Source organism: Oryctolagus cuniculus, chromosome 2 (assembly GCF_964237555.1).
Source record: "Oryctolagus cuniculus chromosome 2, mOryCun1.1, whole genome shotgun sequence".
NCBI lineage: Eukaryota > Metazoa > Chordata > Mammalia > Lagomorpha > Leporidae > Oryctolagus > Oryctolagus cuniculus.
Genome location: NC_091433.1, coordinates 170,693,432 through 170,714,298, shown reverse-complemented (window position 1 = coordinate 170,714,298; position 20,867 = coordinate 170,693,432). Strand labels below are relative to the sequence as shown.

At 44.3% G+C, this 20,867-nt stretch overlaps 1 protein-coding gene across 8 annotated transcripts in view; it reads left to right on the top strand.

The window, feature by feature from the left end:
* Nucleotides 1-469: 469 nt before the first annotated feature.
* Nucleotides 470-20,867, top strand: part of SLC30A6 (solute carrier family 30 member 6) — a 50,034-nt gene continuing 29,636 nt past the window's right edge. For 3 of the 8 annotated variants that reach the window (XM_051843027.2, XM_051843028.2, XM_051843026.2), the window contains exons 1-6: nucleotides 470-568; nucleotides 9,159-9,245; nucleotides 12,159-12,243; nucleotides 13,950-13,992; nucleotides 17,445-17,510; nucleotides 20,711-20,791. In XM_051843027.2, coding sequence (XP_051698987.1) covers nucleotides 491-568; nucleotides 9,159-9,245; nucleotides 12,159-12,243; nucleotides 13,950-13,992; nucleotides 17,445-17,510; nucleotides 20,711-20,791 — 440 coding nt within the window. In that variant the 5' untranslated portion in view covers nucleotides 470-490. Of the gene's footprint in view, nucleotides 569-9,158; nucleotides 9,246-12,158; nucleotides 12,244-13,947; nucleotides 13,993-17,444; nucleotides 17,511-18,841; nucleotides 18,864-20,710; nucleotides 20,792-20,867 lie in introns of those variants that run through there. The other 5 variants (XM_051843032.2, XM_070069275.1, XM_070069274.1 and 2 more) reach the window with 5 other exon arrangements.

Here is a 20,867-nt window from a genome sequence, read left to right as displayed (position 1 = left end):
TGGGCCGTCTTCCACTGCTTTCCCAGGCGCAGTAGGCTGGGAAGTGGAGCTGCCCGGACTGGAACTGGTGCTCTGAAGGGATGCAGGGCTTAACCTGCTAGGCCACATAGCTGGTTCCGACATTACTTCTATAATAAAATTAACTTTAATGAGCAATTTAGGATTTTAGGAAGTAGGTCACAGTACTCCGTAATTGGTCAGCCTTCAAATTCAACTACGGTCAACAAGATGAACCCAGGCAAATTTCTTAATCTTTTCGCTTCCTCACTTGGGAAACGGGACTATTATCTAATTCATAAGGCTAAATCACACAATACAGGTAAAAGCGCTTCAGTTAACACAAAGGCCTCTCCTGGCTACAAAACACCTTCTAGTCGCTCTAGCCGCCGCCTCGCCTCTATAGAACGCAGAGGTAGCCGGGAAGGGGGCGTGGCCTGGAGTCGGGACACGCACTTCCGCCCCGGAGTCTCCCGCAGCCAATCGGTCCCTGATGCCCCACCCCTTCCGCACTGGGAAAAACGAACCTCCAGAGCGTCTTCCGGCGGGAGCTGTGCGGCTCCTTATCATGGTGAGTTGCGTGAGGGTTTAGGGTTTCTATCCTCGGGGGTTCTACGTAACGTGTCTCATCCTGAAGTGGCCTGACAGTCCCTGAGCTGCCCAGCACGGAGGTCGGCGTCGTGGCGGTCGGGGCTCCCCAGGAGGAGCGGCTGTCTGTCTCCCCAAAGGTCCCCCCCAGAGCCCGATTCCCCCCGGTCCCTCACCCTGTCCCTTTGCCGCTCGGGCTCCCGGCCTTCAGCTGCGGGCGCGTTTAGGGCTTCCCCCGGGCGAAATTTCCTTGATGTAGAAATAAAAGTCGGCTGGCGTCAGCGACTGCGGTCTGAAAACATGTTCACCAGCACAACAGCGGGACAGCCGTGATGGCTAGAGCTGTGACAGCGCCGCCGGAATATAGGCTGGAGTATCGTTTTAAGGCGGACGGCTCCCTCTGCAACTTGGCTTTATTGAGTGGCAAGTTCCTTAAGCAGTGGCTGCAGAAAATCGGGTGTTGTCGAGCGTCCTACCGCTATTTGCAGGAACGAGGGGAAGATCCCTGCTTAGGCTGTGGTCACTGAGACGTGGAATTGCCCCTAGAATTCGTTTAGAGGGATTAACCCATTTTATGGCCTTAGAAATCGAATACGTAGATCTCTGGGTTTCATCTCAAGACAAGCAATTGATTGTGATTTCAGCCGTCAGAGCGGCGATTGCCTTTTTGAATGTGTCTGAAAAATCAGTGGTGCACCTTATTTTTAGAAGATTTATTTATTTGAAAGGCGCATATGCATATATAGAGAGGGAGAGTTAGAGAGAGATCTTCCACCTGCTGGTTCACTCCCCAAAAGGCCACAAAGGTTGGAGCTTGGCTGATCCAAAACCAGGAGCCAGGAGCTTCATGTGGGTCTCCCACATGGGTGCAGGGGCCCAGGTACTTGGTCCATCTTTTGCTGCTTTCTCAGGCACATTAGCAGGGAGTTGGATCAGAAGTGGATCACTGGGACTAGAACCGGCACCTATATGGGATGCTGGCACTGCAGGAAGTGGCTTTATCCATTTGGGCACAGCACCGGCCTCTCATGGTGCTTTTCATAAAAGCCTACAAATGAGAAAGGGACTACATTTCTGTGCCTAAGCTGTTGTCATTCAGTTTCTTGGTCTAGTGGAAACAGTCGAGAAAGTTTCTTATCAGTGTACCTCATTTTTTTTTTTTTTTTTGCAGTTTTCTGTAGTTCTTTTGCACACAGAAAGTCTGTAAATTCATGCACATAAAGTGGGTGAAAGTTTACCTTGTTTTTCTGGTTTTTTTTTTTTTTTTTTGGCTATGGCTGTGTAACCTCCAGCTGTGCTCTTATTTAACACCCTCACTGTTGTATGGCTGGAGTTAATTTCTACAATTTGCCCATGTCATTACCTTGCTTAATTTTTTTTTTTTCTGTAGACAAATGCTAGTCAACATAGAATATTGAACCATCCATAGTGAAGCTTCTGGCCTTTACAGCCTATTTTTTACATAACCACCCCCTCCCCCCTCTACCCCCCCTGCCACATGCACACGCACACACACTCACACACTCAATGGCTTGCTGATCTTACTGTATGGCCTTTGAACCTAATTTTTAAATGGTCTTCCATCCTTTTGAGTTGCTGTCTATCCCCTACCCCCATCTTTATCAGTATAATTTACAGGTCCTTAATTATTTTCCTTTCCTTGCCCCTTGCCCCTTGCCCCTTGCCCCTTGCCCCTTGCCCCTTGCCCCTTTTTCTTTTCAGATTTATTTATCTACTTGAAAGAAGAAGAGGCAGAGAGAGAGAGAGAGGTCTTCTAATCCGCTGGTTCACTCCCATTTGGCCACAAAGGCTGGAGCTGGCCGATCTGAAGCCAGGAGCCAGGAGCTTCTTCTGGGTCTCCCATGTGGGAGCAGGGACCCAAGTACCTGGGCCATCATCTACTGCTTTCCCAGGCCATAACAGAGAGCTATTTCGGAAGTGGAGCAGCCAGGACACAAACTGGGGCCCATATGGGATGCTGGTATTCAGGTGGCTGCTTTACCTGCTAAGCCACAGTGCTGGCCCCTCCCTAATTCTTTTTCATAGGCCTAACCCCAAGGTCCAAATACCTTGTTAGGTGCTTCTCTTTTATACATTGATGATGCTTTTTTCTTCTTTCAGTTAACTTTTTTGAAAGGCAGAGTGACACACAAAGAGAGAGTGTCCGCATCTGATGGTTCACTCCCGAAATGGCCTGGGGTTGGCCAGACCAAAGCCTGGAGCCAGGAACTCCAATTGGGACTCCCATATGAGTGGCAGGGGCCCAAGTACTTGGGCTACTTCTGCCTGTTTTCCCAGGCACATTGTCAGGGTGCTGGATCAGAAGTAGGGCAGCTGAGACTCAAACCCACACTCCAGTGTGGGGCACTGGAATTGTAAGCCCTGGCTTAATCTGTTGTGCTACAATGTCAGCCTCACTTGATGCTTTTTTTTTTTTTTTTGACAGGCAGAGTGGACAGTGAGAGAGAGAGACAGAGAGAAAGGTCTTCCTTTGCCGTTGGTTCACCCTCCAATGGCCGCCGCGGCCGGCGCGCTGCGGCCTGCGCACCACGCTGATCCGATGGCAGGAGCCAGGATCCAGGTGCTTTTCCTGGTCTCCCATGAGGTGCAGGGCCCAAGCACCTGGGCCATCCTCCACTGCACTCCCTGGCCACAGCAGAGGGCTGGCTTGGAAGAGGGGCAACCGGGACAGAATCCGGCGCCCTGACCGGGACTAGAACCCGGTGTGCTGGCGCCGCTAGGCAGAGGATTAGCCTAGTGAGCCGTGGCGCCGGCCTTTTTTTTTTTTTTTTTTTTAATAGGTAAGCAACTGGGGCCAATGCTGTGGTATATAGCAGATTAAGCATCCTGTAGCACAGGCATCCCATATGGGTACTGGTTCAAGTCCTGGCTGCTCCTCTTCCAGTCCAGCTCCATCCTAATGGCCTGGGAAAGCAGTAGAAGATGGTCCAAGTGCTTAGGCCCCTGTACCCACCTGGAGACCTGGAGAAAGTTCCTAGCTCCTGGCTGCGGATCAGCCCAGCCCTGGCCATTGCAGCTATTTGAGGAGTATACCAGTGGATGGAAGACCTCTCTTCCCCCTAACTCTGCCTGTAAAATAAATAAATAAATCTTAAAAAAAATAAAATAGATAAGCCACAGTTTTGTCACATAAAGCATCACAAAGTGCTTACATATCATGAAAACCTACCTTGGCCTAAAATGCTTGTGAAGGGATCTGAAGGTGGAGGGATAAGAAATTATTAAAATTCAGAGATTTTTCAGTTTATACAACTTCGTTAACTCACAGCTTTAATTTGATAGTTACATTTGGATACCATGTGTCTCTGTGATTAACATGTAGCCCCTGCCACAGGACTTTGAAGTTGTGTGTTTAGTTGTGTTCTCACTTCCTAGGCTGTAAGCTCCTTGGGAGCAGGACCTGCATATTTGACTAGTATTCCTAGTGTTCTGTAGCGGCTAGTCTAGGGGAATTTTTCAATAAATATCTATTTTCTAAAACACTAAATAAGCTATGGCACTACATTTTTGTGCTTGAAAAATTAGTATTAATAATATAGGGAGAAGCCACTGTGGCGTAGTGGGTAAAGCCGCTGCCTGCAGTGCTGGCATTCTATATGAGTGTTGGTTCAAGTCCCAGCTGCTCCACTTCCAATCCTGCTCTCTGCTAAGGCCTGGGAAGGCAGTAGAAGATGTCCCAAGTCCTTGGGCCCCTGCACCTCATGGGAGACCTGGAAGAAGCGCCTGGCTTCAGATTGGCACAGCTCCAGCCATTGTGGCCAGTTGGGGAGTGAGCCAGCAGATGAAAGCCCCCGCCTCTCTTTCGCTCTTTGTGTAACTCTGACTTTCAAATAAATAAATAAATCTCTAAGAAAAAAAGACTTCTTTCTTTCTCTCCTTCTCTGTGTAACTGACTTTTCAATACAATAAATAAATCTTAAATCTTTAAAAAATAATATAGTGAAAATAGCATTTAACTTTTTTTAAAATATTTTTATTTGTTTTTTTGAGAGGTAGAGTTACAGAGAGAGAGAGAGAGAGAGAGAGAGAGGTCTTCCATCCTCTGGTACAGTCCCCAAATGTCTGCAGCGGCTAGAGCTAGGTGCTTCTTCTGGGTCTCCCACATGGGTGCAGGGCTATCTTCCATTGCTTTCCCAGGCCATAAGCAGAGAACTGGATTGGAAGAGGAGCAGCCAGGACATGAACCAGTGCCCATATGGGATGCTGGTGCCACAGGCAGAGGCTTAGCCCACAAGGCCATAGCTCTGGCCCTTTAACTTTTTTGTTGTTGTTGTTAAAGGTTAGTAGGAAAATGGTTTCTTGAGCCATTCTTGTGTTATGTATTAAGGACATGCTATGTGTATAACCATGCTTTCTTAGAACATGTAGGCAATTTGTCCTTATCAATTATGAAGTTAATTTAGAGGCCAGGGCTGTGGTGCATTGGGTTAACGCCCTGGCATGAAGTGCCAGCATCCCATATGGGCACCAGTTCTAGTCCCGACTGCTCCTCTTCCAATCCAGCTCTCTGCTATGGCCTGGGAAAGCAGTAGATGATGGCCCAAGTGCTTGGGCCCCTGCGCCTGTGTGGAAGACCCAGAGGAAGCTCCTGGCTCCTGGCTTCAGATTGGCGCAGCTGCAGCCATTGGGGAATGAACCATCGGATGGAAGACATCTCTCTTTCTCTCTCTACCTCTCCTCTCTCTGTGTAACTCTGACTTTCAAATAAATAAATAAATCTTTTAAAAAAAAGTTAATTAAAAAAAAAAAACATACAAGTCAAGATAACAAGATAAAGGCAATCCTATGGTCAACTACATTATCAGTACCACAAATGAAAATGATCTTGGAAGGCTTAATGTAGGGGGTGAAGCATGAAACTTTTTAGCCCTATTCTAATGACATTAACCTAATATTCATTTCTCTCACTTATATAAGGAAAGAGGCTGTTACAGGGCTAGTAGAGCTTGGATGAGACAGTTCTGGCCTTTGCACTCAAGAGAGGTGTGATCATGAGTCAAGGGGTAGTCCAGTTTGGCTGGAGTTCAAGGTTTCTCTCTGAAGTGAGGTAAGATTGGAAGGAACAGGCTAAGTAGTTCAAAGATAAAAATTTCAGGTTGTAAAATTTGGAGTTTATCCTGGTAGGGAGAGCAAATAACAATATTGGAAACTGTTATGACCATTAGGATTTTTGTTTTATTTTCAATATCAAAATGGCGTAAGAACCTTGCTAATTCTCTTGTTGGCTGGTAGTCAGGGACAACAGCAGTACTAAGCACAATCTATCTTTGGGACCAAGAAAAATCCCCCCTCCCACAGTTCTTTTTTTTTTTTTTTTTTTTTTTTTTTTGACAGGCAGAGTGGACAGTGAGAGTGAGAGACAGAGAGAAAGGTCTTCCTTTGCCGTTGGTTCACCCTCCAATGGCCGCCGCGGCCGGCGCGCTGCGGCCGGCGCACCGCACCGATCCAATGGCAGGAGCCAGGAGCCAGGTGCTTTTCCTGGTCTCCCATGGGGTGCAGGGCCCAAGCACCTGGGCCATCCTCCACTGCACTCCCTGGCCACAGCAGAGGGCTGGCCTGGAAGAGGGGCAACCGGAACAGAATCCGGCGCCCCGACCGGGACTAGAACCTGGTGTGCCGGCGCCGCTAGGCGGAGGATTAGCCTAGTGAGCCGCGGCGCCGGCCCCCACAATTCTTTAAGGAAGGAATATTTCTATTAACACTAACAACATCTCAAATGAAAATAGTATTTTTTTTTTATCTTTTAAAGATTTATTTATTTATTTGAAAGAGTTACACAGAGAGAGGAGAGGCAGAGTGAGAGAGAGGTCTTTCATCTGCTGACTCACTCCCCAGTTGGTCCAATGGCTAGAGCTGTGCCCATCTGAAGCCAGGAGCTTCCTCCCGGTCTCCCACATAGGTGCAGGGGCCCAAGAACCTGGGCCATCTTCTGCTACCTTCCCAGGCCATAGCAGAGAGCTGGATTGGAAGTAGAGCAGCTGGGACTCAAACTGGCGCCCATATGGGATGCTGGCACTGCAGGCGGCGGCTTTACCTACCGCACCACAGCACTAGCCCCAGAATTGTTTCTTTTAAACTGGACTAACTTAGCAGAACCTTAGGGTTTGGGCTGGCGCTGTGATTGACGCCCTGCCCTGAAGTGCCGGCATCCCATATGGGTGCCAGTTCCAGACCCAGCTGCTCCACTTTTGATCTAGCTCTCTGCTATGGCCTGGGAAAGCAGTAGAAGATGGTACAAGTCACTGGGCCTCTGCACCTGTGTGGGAGACCCGGAAGAAGCTTCTGGCTCCTGGCTTCAGATCAGGGCAGCTCTGGCTGTTGCAGCCATCTGCGGAGTGAACCAGCGGATGGAAGACTTTTCTCCCTCTGCTTCTCCTCTCTCTGAGTAACTCTGACTTTCAAATAAATAAATCTTTTTTTTTTTTTTTTTTTTTTTTGGCAGGCAGAGTGGACAGTGAGAGAGAGAGACAGAGAGAAAGGTCTTCCTTTTGCCGTTGGTTCACCCCCCAATGGCCACCGCAGCCAGCGCATCACGCTGATCCGAAGCCAGGAGCCAGGTGCTTCTCCTGGTCTCCCATGCGGGTGCAGGGCCCAAGCACTTGGGCCATCCTCCACTGCACTCCCGGGCCATAGCAGAGAGCTGGCCTGGAAGAGGGGCAACTAGAACAGAATCCGGCACCCCAACCAGGACTAGAACCTGGTGTGCCGGCTCCGCAAGGCAGAGGATTAGCCTATTGAGCCACGGCGCTGACCTCAAATAAATAAATCTTTAAACAAACAAACAAAAAAAGAACCTTAGGGTTAACACATACACTGGTCTTTATTTGGATATAAAAATTATGCTTCTAATGCCTTTTTAAAAAATTATTTTTTATTTATTTGAAAGAGTTAAAGAGAGGAAGAGACAGCGAGAGAAAAAAATTTCTTCCATCTGCTGGTTCATTCCCCAAATGGCTGCAATGGCCAGGGCTGGGGCAAGTTGAAGCCAGGAGCCAAGAGCTTCTAATGGGTCTCTCACATGGGTGCAGGGGCCCAAGTACTTGCGCCATCCTCTGCTGCTTTCCCAGGCCATCAGCAAGGAGCTGGATCCGAAGTTGAGCAGCTGGGACTTGAAAATGTGCCAGTATGGGATGCAGTACTGCAGGCAGCGGCTTAACATGCTGTGCCACAACGCTGGCCCCTCAATATACAGCTCTTAATTGAGTCATTTGTCTTTTAGTTTGTAGAAGCACTATGGATAGAGAAATTGGCACGTTGTTCATCATGAATTACAGGTTTTTCCACAATTTTTCTTCCCTAGGGTTTTTCTTTTTCTTTTTCCTCTAGGGTATTATAATCCCATACAGAAATATGTAGTATATAGTTAGATAATTTTTTCTCTTTATAGCTTCTTGTTTTTATACTTATTAAGAAAGTTCTCTCCAGCTCCAGTATTTTTAAATTATACATATTTACTTTTTAGAAGTACTTTATAGTTTTTTTATTTTTCAAATAATAAAGTAAGGAATATAGGAAGGATGCAACATTACACTTACTGGATTATTTATTGACTAGCTCATATTTTCTCCCACTGATACTAGATACTGCCTTTATTTTTTGTTTGTTTTAACAAGATTTATGTATTCATTTGAAAGGCAGAGATACAGAGAGGAGAGAGAGACATCTTCCATCCTCTGGTCTACTCCCCAGATGGCCACTATGGCTAGTGCTGGACCAAGCCGAGGTTCCCAGTCTCCCACATGGGTGGCAGAGGCCCAGGGACTTGGACTGTCTTCTACTGCCTTCCCAGGCACATTAGCAGGGAGGTGGATTGGAAATGGAGGAGCTAGATCCGAAGTGGAGCAGCCAGGACTGGGACTGGTGCCCATATGGTATGCTGGCACTGCAGGAGGCAGCTTAACCTTCTACCCCACAGGGTTGGCCCCTGGATACTGCCTTTATTATAAGTAGTATAGTTTCTCATTTGAGCTTGAGCTCTCGATTTTGCTAAGGCTCCCCACTTGCTTTGCTACACATTGGTGGGGAGTCCCATGTAGTTGCCACTTGATTTCCTTTCTCACTGTAATTCAGCTAAGCCCATTCCATGCTCGTCCCATACTGTGCGCCAGCAGGGGCACAGACACTAGTGAGGGTGTCAGACACTTTGAAAGCCCCAGAGAGAACCACAGGAGTTTGACTGTAATAATAGTTGCCAGAACTTTTGTGTGTGTGGCTTTAACCATAACCGTAGTATTACTTTTTCTTAGTAGAGCTCCTTGGCATACCGTTTTGTTTCACCTTGCCTTATCCATTTATAATAGAGTGTGGGCCTTCACTTGAATTCCTTCTTAGCTGTTTACTTTCAGTATGACTTTGGACAACTTTAGAAAGCATTGTTTCTTCCTCATAGGGCTGTTGTAAATCAGTACATACATGCAAGAGTGTACTGTAAGTGCTTGGCACTTGTTGACTGCTCAGTCTGTGCTAGTTGTTGTTACTACTGTATCACATCCCAGGACCTCTGCAGAACAGTAGTCACTTGAATGCTGACTTGTATGTATTTTATTTTAAAGGGGACAATTCATCTCTTTCGAAAACCACAAAGATCTTTTTTTGGCAAGTTATTACACGAATTTAGACTTGTAGCAGCCGACCGAAGGGTAAGTATTCCTTAACTCTAATTTTAACTATTGCACAAAAAAATCCAGTAATAGTAAGAAAAGAAAATAATAATTTTTAAGGCAAATCGAAATCACTCTCAATCCTACTACAGTTTGAATTTTTTCCATGTTAGACCAGTATTTTTTAAGTGTAAAATTGCTGTTGTTTGTTGTGCTTTTGATTTGCTTTGGTGGGAGGAAGCAAGGCTTCAGTTAAAGTTTTTTTTCAGATTCTGAAGTGTTTTAAGGAAACTTTTTTTGTAACTTTTTTAAAGATTTATTTATTTGGAAGAGTTACAGAGAGAGAGGGAGAGACAGAAATCTTCTATTGCTGGGTCACTCCGCAGGTGGCTGCAACAGCTTAGACTGGGCCAGGCCGAAGCCAAGAGCTTCCTCTGGGTCTCCCACATGGATGGCAAGGGCCCAAGCCTTCCTCCACTACTTTCCCAGGCCATTAGCAGGGAGCTGGATTGGAAGTGGAGCAGCTGGGACTTGAACTGTTGCCCATATGGGACCTGGTGGCATAGTGGCTTTTACCCGCTATGCCACAACGCTGGCACCATGTTTTGCAATTTTTTTGAAAATAATGTTCTTGGGGCTGTGATGCAGCTGATTAAGTTGTGGCCTGCCACACCAGCTTCCCATGAGTGCTAGTTTGAGTCCCAGCTGCTCCACTTCCAATCCAGCTCCGTATTGGTGTGCATGCTGGGGCTCCAGAGATGGCTCAAGTGCTTAGGCCTTTACCACCCACATGGGAGACCAGAAGAAGCTCTTGTCTGCTAACTTCAGCTTGGTCCAGGCCTGGCCATTTTAGCCATTTGGGAAGTAAACCAGTGGATCTCTCTGTCCTTCTGTCTCTGTTATTTTACCTTTAAAATAAATAAATTAGTCTTTTTTCATACAAATTTTATGTGATAGACATAGAAACAAGGAAATGTAGAGAGACAGACAGATATAGAACGCGTGAATGCTCCCCAGATTCCTGCAGTGGCTGAGACTGGGCCAGTCTGAAGCTGAGTACCAGGAACTCAGTCCAGGTCTCCCATATGGGTGGCAGGAACCCGATTACTTGAGCCATCACTGGCTGCCTCCCTGGTTCTACCTTAGCAAGAAGCTGGCTTCAGGAGCTGAAGCCAGGTAATTATTAGCATTAATCGCACCTCTGATATAGCTCACTGGTTGCGATACTGCCACTGTGCAAAACTCTTGTGTCATAATTATATGTTCCATTTTCAGAAGTTAATTCGTTCTGGGTCTCCTTTTTATTTATTTTTTAAAAGCTTTATTTATTTGAATGATAGAGTGACAGGAGAGGCAGAGAGAAAGAGAAATCTTCCATTCTTGATTCCCTCCCCAAATCCTGCAACAGCCAGGGTGGGCCTGGCTAAAGCCAGTAGCCCAGAGCTCTATCCAAGTCTCCCACAAGAGGGACAGGGACCCAACTACTTGGGACGTCATCCAGTGTCTTCCCAGGTACATTAGTGGGAATCTGACTTGGAAGCAGAGTAGAATAAACTCAAACAGGCTCTCTGAAATGGAATGTAGGTGTCCCAAGCAGCAGCTTAACCTGGTGTGATGCAAAATTAAACCGGTATAGCTTTATAGGTAATTAGGTATAAGACAGAATGGTCTTTGAACTCAGATGGAAGATAGAGGTTTAAAAAGGAAAAAGAAAAGAAGTATAAGATGATTGAACGGACATGGAAATTGTTAGCTTGAAAGAAGTGAAGAGTGCACTTAGCTAATAGCCTACAACTTTCTAGAAAAGTAGCCTCAAGTCCATTTACAAAACTTAATATGGTAAAGCGGGACTCAAAACAGAGGATAACCTGCAGAAGGGCTGTCATGATGATCTGTCTCTCTGCCTCTGTCTCTCTCATGCTGCCTTTCAAATAAATTAATAAATATTTTTTAAAAACTTGCTTCCAACTAACTGTCTTTTTGCTAATTTCTTTCCCCTCTAAAGAAGCATAGGTTTTCTTTCTTTTAGGAAGTAGGGCAGAACAAAATTAAAAAGCACTTTTTGATTTCTTCTTCCATTGGTTTTGGAGTGCTCTTCCTCCTCCCTCTGGCTACATCTTAGCTGTCAAGGCTTATCTCAGGTCTTTCCATTTCTCAGAACTTCTAAACTGGGATTGTCCCCTCCTCTGCAGTTCTATCTTGTATGCCTTATTTGATAAATAGAAAGTAGCATGATTAGTGTAACACCATCATGTCTTATCAGATTCACCAGTTGCTTATATTTTATCCTCTTTGCTTTATTCTTGTCTCTGTATGCATTTTTTTTTTTTTTTTTTGACAGACAGACAGAGTGGACAGTGAGAGAGAGAGACAGAGAGAAAGGTCTTCCTTTGCCGTTGGTTCACCCTCCAATGGCCGCTGCGGCCGGCGCGCTGTGGCCGGCGCACCGTGCTGATCCGATGGCAGGAGCCAGGAGCCAGGTGCTTTTCCTGGTCTCCCATGGGGTGCAGGGCCCAAGCACTTGGGCCATCCTCCACTGCACTCCCTGGCCATAGCAGAGAGCTGGCCTGGAAGAGGGGCAACCGGGACAGAATCCGGCGCCCCAACCGGGACTAGAACCCGGTGTGCCGGCGCCGCTAGGCGGAGGATTAGCCTAGTGAGCCGCGGCGCCGGCCCTCTGTATGCATATTTATAAAGAAAATGATGTATGTACAGATGCATTTTTTTCTTTACTATTTGAGAAGTTCTATGTAAGAATTGATTTTCTCTTGAGTCCTTCTGAAATTACTGTTTTAGATTTGTGTATTAAAGTAGTAACTTGCTGGATAGAGCTATAGAAAATGTGACAGAGACTTTTTGGAGGAAGTTGTGTTTAGTCCTTTGCGTATCAGAGTATAAATTACACTAACTTGAGATGTACTGTACAAATAAGAGTGACTTTGTTTTTTGCAGTCCTGGAAGATCCTGCTCTTTGGTGCGATAAACTTGATATGTACTGGCTTCCTGCTTATGTGGTGCAGTTCCACTAATAGTATAGGTATGTTTCCATTTTCATTTTCATGGAGTTGTTTATTAATTTCACTCATTCTGATTTTAAATAAAGATACATCTTCTTTACATAGGCTATTATTCTAAAATATATAATATATATAACTCTAGTGATTTAAATGAGAATATGCCCCATAAAGTCTGTTGATCTGTTACTACATTATCATTTTAAATAAGATGTTATTAAAGAAAGCAAACTTTTGAATCTATTGTGAAATAGACTTGTTTTTCTTTTTCTTTTCCCTTTTTTTTTTTTTTAAGGTTTACTTATTTATTTGAAATGCAGAGATACAGAGAGGGAAAGAGAGAGAAAGAGGGAGAGAAAGAGAAATCTTCTGTCTGTTGGTTCACTTCCCAATGGCCACAACAGTTGGGAGCTTCATCAGGGTCTCCCATGTGGGTGCAGGGTCCCAAATACTTGGCCCATCTTCTTCTGCTTTCCCAGGGGCATTAGCAGAGAGCTGGATCGGAAGTGGAGCAGCTGGGTCTTGAACTGGCGCCCATTTGGGATGCCAGCACTGCAGGCAGAGGCTTAAGCTTTGCTACAGTTCTAGCCCCGAGATTTCTTTTTAACAAGATGGATTAAAACTTGAATGTAGGAATAAGTGTTGTGGCACAATGGGTTAGGCTGCTGCCTGTGATGCTAGCATTCCATATGATGTGCTGGTTCAAGCTGGTTTAAGTTCTGGATGAGCCATATCCCATCCAGCCCCAGCTCCCTGTTCATATACTTGAGAAAACAGCAGATGATGGCCTAAGTACATGTCCGCAGCCACCCACGTGGGAAACCAGGATGGGGTTATGGGTTCCTGGCTTCAACCTGGCCCAACGCCAGCCACTGCAGCCTTTTAGGGAGTGAGCCTGCAGATGAAAGCGTTCTCTCTCTCTCTCTCTCTCTCTCTCTCTCTCTCTTTCTTTCTGTCTCTCTTTCTCTCTCACTTTTCTTCTCTGTTACTCTGCCTTTCAAATAAATAAATCTTTTGACAACCTTTAATTTATATAGTTTATATAAGATTTTGAGGTTTGCTTGCTTTTACTTAAAAAGGGAATTTTTTGTGTGTGTGATCTTGACCTTCTATGATTTTATGCTTCATTAGTTTCTTCTTGCTATTGAAATAATGCACTTAAAGTAGTACTGAAAGCAGATAGAAAAATAGCCACAGGCCTTTTGTGTATTTATTGCTTCATTTCTGAAGATAGAGAAATCCAGTTCTAAAGGAAGGTTTTATGCTAACAGCCTTGGCTGTTTAATAAACAAAATTTATTAGGAGTTGCCTATATGAGATTGGCCATGACTCAAAACATTTTTTTTTTGGTTAATGGATGCTCTTGTTATGAACAGTTTTATAGACTGGTTATATTTTCTTAAGAAAAATTTCCATAACATTTTTTTCTTTAGAGTTAGAGAGAGAAACAGATAGACAAAGGCATTCCCAACTGCTGGTTCACTCACCAAATGCCTGCAACAACTGGGGCTGGATCAGGCCAAAAGCCTAGGCCACCCACATGGTTGGCAAGAACCCAGTTAATGTGAGCCAGCACTGCTGCCTCACAGTTCTGCTCCAGAAGCAGAGCTGGCATTCAGATCCAGGTGCACTGACATGGGATGTGGGCATCCTAGCCAATGTTATAACTGCTGGGCCAACTGCGTGCCCCCTTAGTGCCATTTTAATCCGTCTTTTTGTTGTTTTGCAGCTTTAACTGCCTATACCTACCTGACCATTTTTGATCTTTTTAGGTAAGTTTTAGAAAGACTCTGTGATGTTTTAGAACCAATAAGGAATTGATTGCATTGAATTTATGGAGAAGTTTTTTTTTTTTTTTTTTTTTAAAGATTTATTTATTTATTTGAAAGGCAGAGTTACAGAGAGGCAGAGACACAGAGAATGAGAGAGAGAGGTTTTCCATCTGCTGGTTCACTACCCAGATGGCCACAACAGTCAGAGCTGGGCCAATCTGAAGCCAGGAGCCAGGAGCTTCTTCCGGGTCTCCTATGCGGGTTCAGGGGCCTAAGGACTTGGGCCGTCTTCTACTGCTTTCCCAGGCTATAGCAGAGAGGTGGATCGGAAGTGGAGCAGCCAGGACTCGATCCAATGCCCATATAGGATGCTGGCATTGCAGGCAGTGGCCTTTCCTGCTACACCAGAGCGCTGGCCACAAGTTTTCTTTGCTTAAGCAAACTGTCAATATAGGACATATAAACAAGAGACATATGGAAGAAAATATATAATTAAACAGAAATAAAAAAGAATAATAACAAGGCATAAAAAGATATGTATACATTCTGTATAAAGAAAACTTCAAGGTAATTCTGAAGGGCTAGAAAAGACCTGACAAAATGGAAAGATAAACCATGTTCTTAGAAACACTTGAAATCATAACATGTCAATTGTCCCTAATTTAGCAAACTAAATGAGCTTATTCTAAGTTCACAGTAGTTCCCCCTGATCTGTGATTTCATCTCCTGTAATTTTATTTTCCAATAGCTTCAGTTATCTGCAGTTAACCATAATCTGAAAATATTAAATGGAAAATTCCAGAAATAATAATTTTAAATTGCATACTGAGTAGCATGATGTACTGTCCCACTCACTGCATCCTGCCTATGAACCATCTCTTTGTCTAGTGTATCCACATTATATATACTTCCCATCCTTGATTGCCTAGTTGTCCTCTGGGTTATCAGATTAAATCATGGTGTTGCAGTGCTCACATAGTAGCCTGCTGTAGATCCTACGTCATTTATCTCACTTTGTCTCACATGTAGACATTGTATCGTCGCTACATCATGACAAGAAAAAGAGTACAGTCTAATAAGATATTTTGAGAGAGTCCACAATCATATAACATTTTTTTAATCTTATAACTTTTTCTTTAAAGATTTATTTATTTATTTGAGAGGCAGAGTTACTGACAGAGAAGGGGATAGACAGAGAGAGAGGTATTCCATCCACTGGTTCACTTTCCAAATGGCCACAACAATAGGAGCCATGCTGATCTGAAGCCAAAAGCCAAGAGCTGCTTCCAGGTCTCTGCACACGTGGGTGCAGGGGCCCAAGCAATTGGGCCATTTCCACTGCTTTCCCAGGCCCTTAGCAGGGAGCTGGGTCAGAAGTGGAGCACCTGGAACTTGAACTGGCACTCATATGAGTTGTTGCAGGCGATGGCTTAACCTACCACATCACAGTGCCAACCCCTCATAGAATTTTTATTACAGCATATTGTTATAATTATTATATTTATAATAATAATAGTTAGTGTTGCCCATTTATTATAGACTATCATAGGTAGATATGGACAAGAAAAAACAGTATATAGAGTGTGGTACTATCTGTGGTTTTAGGTATTCACTATGGATCTTGAAACATCCCTCACAGATAAGAGGAGAGTACTGTGTAAGAAAAAAAATAAACAAAATAAAAAGTTGAATAATAGACCTATACTTGGCCAGTGCCGCAGCTCATTAGGCTAATCCTCCACCTGCGGTGCCAGCACACTGGGTTCTAGTCCCGGTTGGGGCACCGGATTCTGTCCCGGTTACTCCTCTTCCAGTCCAGCTCTCTGCTGTGGCCCAGGAAGGCAGGGGAGGATGGCCCAAATGCTTGGGCCCTGCACCCACATGGGAGACCAGGAGGAAGCACCTGGCTCCTGGCTTCTGATCTGCACAGCGCGCCGGCCACCATGCACCGGCCATAGTGGCCACTTGGGGGTTGAACCAACGTAAAAAGGAAGACCTTTCTCTCTGTCTCTCTCACTGTCTAACTCTGCCTGTAAAAAAAAAAGTACACCTAAACTCTTTTTTTTTTTTTTTTTTTATCTGACAGGTAGAGTTATAGACAGTGAGAGAGAGACAGAGAGAAAGGTCTTCCTTCTGTTGGTTCACCCTGCAAATGGCCGCTACAGCCGGTGCTGCATTGATCAGAAGCCAGGTGCTTTCTCCCGGTCTCCCATGCAGGTGCAGGGACCCAAGCACTTGGGCCATCCTCCACTGCCCTCCCGGGCCACAGCAGAGAGCTGGAGTGGAAGAGGAGCAACCAGGACTAGTACCCGTTGCCCCAACCGGGATTAGAACCCGGAGTGCCGGACCACAGGTGGAGGATTGGTGAGCCACGGCACCAGCCCCGAGACTTAAACTCTTAAGAGAATTTAACATGTGGAAAATACTTAAAGATGACACAGAACTTAGAAGTCAAAAAATATCACTGAGTCCAGTTGTATTAAAATTTGAAAATCTGTATAGCTGATATCAGGAAGTCTAGCATGGCCCAATAGAGCCTGGGACAGGAATACATGATGAGAATGTCTTCTCAGGGGCCAGCGCTGTGGTGTAGCAAGTAAAGAAGCCACCACCTACAGTGCTAACATCCCATATGGGTGCCAGTTCAAGTCCCGGATGCTCCACATCTGATCCAGCTCTCTGCTATGGCCTGGGAAAGCAGTAGAAGATGGCCCAAGTTCTTGGGCCCCTGCACCCACATGGGAGACCTGGAAGAAGCTCCTGGATCCTGGCTTCAGATCGGCCCAGCTTCAGCCGTTGCAGCCATTTGGGGAGTGAACCAGCAGGTGGAAGACCTCTGTCTCTGCCTCTGCCTCTCTGAAACTCTGCCTTTCAAATAAATCTTAAAATAAATATGAATGTCTTCTCATTAATCAGATAACTAAATCTATGTAAGTTGGTCTGAAATAGACAGTTGTTACCTGAGTGTCACACTGTAGTAAGTCGTTTGGGACTGAATCCCTGGTATACTTGAAAAGTCAGTATGATTTTACCCCTTCCAGAATGTTGTCAAGGTTATAGTACATGAATTTTTAACAAAAATTCAATAAATCTAATTAAAATTAAAATTCATTGTATATGCGCACAATAAAATATATTACCATTAATATTGTGTGTTTTAGCATTATCTATTATGGAAATCATTTAGAATTGATAACATTGTTTGAATAGAGAAAATAGGAGTTTAGGTTCTAATTATCTGACTTAATAATGTATTATAACCTACTTCAATTTCTTCCCATGTTAAAACTGTCATCTTCCAAATACACCAAATATTAGGATATTATAATTATTTATTTAGTATGTACAAACACTGGTAACTTCCAGCAACTTAGGAATTCTGAAAACTTAATTTCTCTGTGTTCTCGTCTAGCTCTAGTTATAATACTAAATTCATTTTTCTTTTCATTTAGCTTAATAACATGTTTAATAAGTTACTGGGTAATGATGAGGAAACCTAGCCCTGTCTATTCATTTGGGTAAGTTCAAATTACTTCATTTTCTGCTGACATATTGCTATTTAAATAATAGTTACAGTGAGCAGGAAAGAGCTTGTGAGAGTATTTGTGGAAAACAAATGCTGCCTGCTAAGTTAAGTAGTGATCAGAAAGTAATGGTGGGGTTGCATGGTTGGCATAGTGATTAAGATGCTGTTCGATATGCTGCATCCTATATCATAGTGCCTTTGTTTGAGTCAGCTCTGCTCCCAATGCCAGATTTCTTAATACAGACACTGAGAAATAGCGTGTGTTGGCTTCAGTAACTAAGTCCCCGCCTTCCACGTGGGAGATCTGAGTCGAGTTCTTGTCTCCTTACTTCTACCAGGCCATGTTCTGGCTGTGCAGGCATTTGGGGAGTGAACCTGTGCATGGGAGATCTCTCTTTCTGCCTTCCAAATAAATAAAAATAAAAATAGTGAAAGTAAATAGAAAAGCGTTTTCCAAGAAATCTGTTAGTAATGTAATTCATATATTTTTTAGAACATTATTTTTTTTTTTTGACAGGCAGAGTTAGACAGTGAGAGAGACAGTGAGAGAGACAAAGATAGAGAGAAAGATCTTCCTTTTTCCATTGGTTCACCCCACAAGTGGCTGCTACAACTGGCGCGCTGCGCTGATCCGAAGCCAGGAGCCAGGTGCTTCCTCCTGCACCCACATGCTCCCATGAGCATGTGGGTGCAGGGCCCAAGCACTTGGGCCATCCTCCCCTGCCTTCCTGGGCCACAGCAGGGAGCTGGCCTGGAAGAAGAGCAGCAGGGACAGAATCCAGCGCCCCAACCGGGACTAGAACCCAGGGTGCTGGCGCTGTAGGTGGAGGATTAGCCTAGTGAGCCGCGGCGCCGGCCTGATTTTTTTTATTTATTTGAGAGTTAGAGAGAGAGGTGGAGGCAGAGTCTCTATCCATTGGCTCACTCTGTAGATGGCCTCAACAGCTAGGGCTGGGCCAGGCCAAAGCCAGACACTTTATCTAAGTCTACCGTGTGTGTGGCAGGGACCCAAACACCTAGACATCTTCTTCTGCCTTTCCCAAGCCATTAGCAGGGAGCTGGATCAGAAGTGGAGTAGCAGGACACGAACTGTTTCCCATATGGGATGCAGGTGTCTCAGGCAGCAGCTTTACCCACCACACCACAGTGCTGGCCCCTATGTAAATCGTATTTGAATCAAATTTTCACATTAGATTCTTTGATATTTTATAAACATAAAATTATATAACAAAGTATATTTTATAATTTTACAGTAAATATAAAATTATACAATTAAAATGTTTACTTTAAGTTCTTTAATATTTTCTGAATATCTTGTTTTAGAGAAAATACAAAAGATTTTCATGTAAGTGTACTATTTATAGATTAAAGTAGATGGGATTTTTGTTTAAAAACATTAATTTGGGTGGGAGGGACATTATAGGGGGGAAGCCATTGTAATCCATAAGTTGTACTTTGGAAATTTATATTCATTAAATAAAAGTTTAAAAAAAAACATTAATTTATTAGAGTGTGCAGAGAGTGCTCCATCCACTGGTTCACTCCCCAGCTGTCCATAGGGCTGACACCCAAGCCCTATTTACAGGGTCTGTATTAGGAAGCTGCAGTTAGGGGTTGCAGTGCATTAATTGCGAGGCCTAATGCTTGCTCCAATGTGATATATTTTGATGCAGTGGACCATCAAAAAGTTTGTGGAAAATGTGATTTATAAAAAAAACTTTGCAGAGATTTCAAATTTTTTTGCACCAAAATAAGGTGTTTTTTTCCATTTTTCATGAATTTTTTAAAAATTTTATTATTATTTTCAAAGATCTATTTATTTGAGAAGCAGAGTTACAGAGAGAGAGAGAGAGGGAGAGGTCTTCCACCCACTGGTTTACTGCCCAAATGGCCACAGTAGCCAGAGCTGGGCTGATACTAAGCCAAGAGCCTGGAGCTTCTTCTGGATCTCCCACATGGGTACAGGGGTCCAAGGATTTGGGTCATCTTGCACATAATGCACCTGGGACACAGTGGATGGTGGTCCAAGTATTTGGGTTCCTGCCACTCTCCTGGGGAACCCAGATGGAGTTCATGACTATTGGCTTCGGGCTGGCCCAGCTCTGATTGTTGCAGCTATGTGGGGAGAGAACCAGTGGATGAAAGATCTCTTCCTCTCTTTTTCCCTCTCTTCTCCTTCTCTCCCTGTCACTCTGCCTTTCCAATTAATACTTTAAAAAAGTAACATTTTAGAGCTTGTGCTGTGGCTCAGTGGGTTAAAGCCACAGCCTACAACACTGGAATCCAATATGGATAATGGTTCAAGTCCCAGCTGCCCCACTTCTGATCCCACTCTGTGCTGTGGCCTGGGGAAGCAGTAGACGATGGCCCAACTCCTTGGGCCCCTGCACCCATGTGGGAGACCCAGAAGAAGCTCCTGGCTTCTGGCTTCAGATCGGCACAGCTCTGGCCATTGCAGCCAGTTGGGGAGTGAACTCTCTGTGCCTCTCCTTCTCTTTCTGTGTAACTCTGACTTTAAAAAAAAAAAAAAAGCATAGTAGCCAGGAGGTAGATTGGCACTTCAAATGAAATGTGGGAGTCTCAGGCAGAGGCTTAACCTGCTGTACCACAACACCTACTCCTAGGTACTCTCTTTTGTTTAAGGATTTATTTATTTATATGAAAGGCAAGGTTACAAAGAGATGGAGAGTCGGAGAAATCTTTCATCACATGGGATGACATCAAGGTGGTGGCTTAACCCACTCTACCACAAAGCCATCTCTCGCTCGCTCGCTCTCTTTTTTTTTTTTTTTTGGTTTAGATTTATTTATTTATTTATTTGAAAGGCAGAGTGACAGAGGGAGAAATAGATAGAGATCTTCCATTTGCTGGTTCACTCCCGTGCTATCTGGGTCTTCCACATGGGTGGCAAGGGCCCAATTCCTTCTACAGTGCGTTAGCAGGAAGCTGGATCAGAAGTGAAGTAACTAGGACTCAAACTGGTATTCTTACCTGGAATATGGCATTCTTATCTTAATTGGATTTTTATTGCCTTATCATTCTAGAAACTCTCCAGTCTTTTCTAATGTGTCTGACTTGGGTATCCTGCATATGTGTTTAATGAATGAGTGAATAAGTGAATATGTGTGTTCTAAAGAGACCGTTTTGTGAACTGAAAGAATTACAGTGATCTGATGAATTTTCTGATTTAAGGTTTGAGAGATTAGAAGTCCTGGCTGTATTTGCCTCCACCGTCTTGGCACAGTTGGGAGCCCTTTTTATACTAAAAGAAAGGTACGTTTGTGTATGACATTATTCTAAATTCTACCTATCACACCTTTGGGAACATGAAAGAAGCCAATGAAGGGCA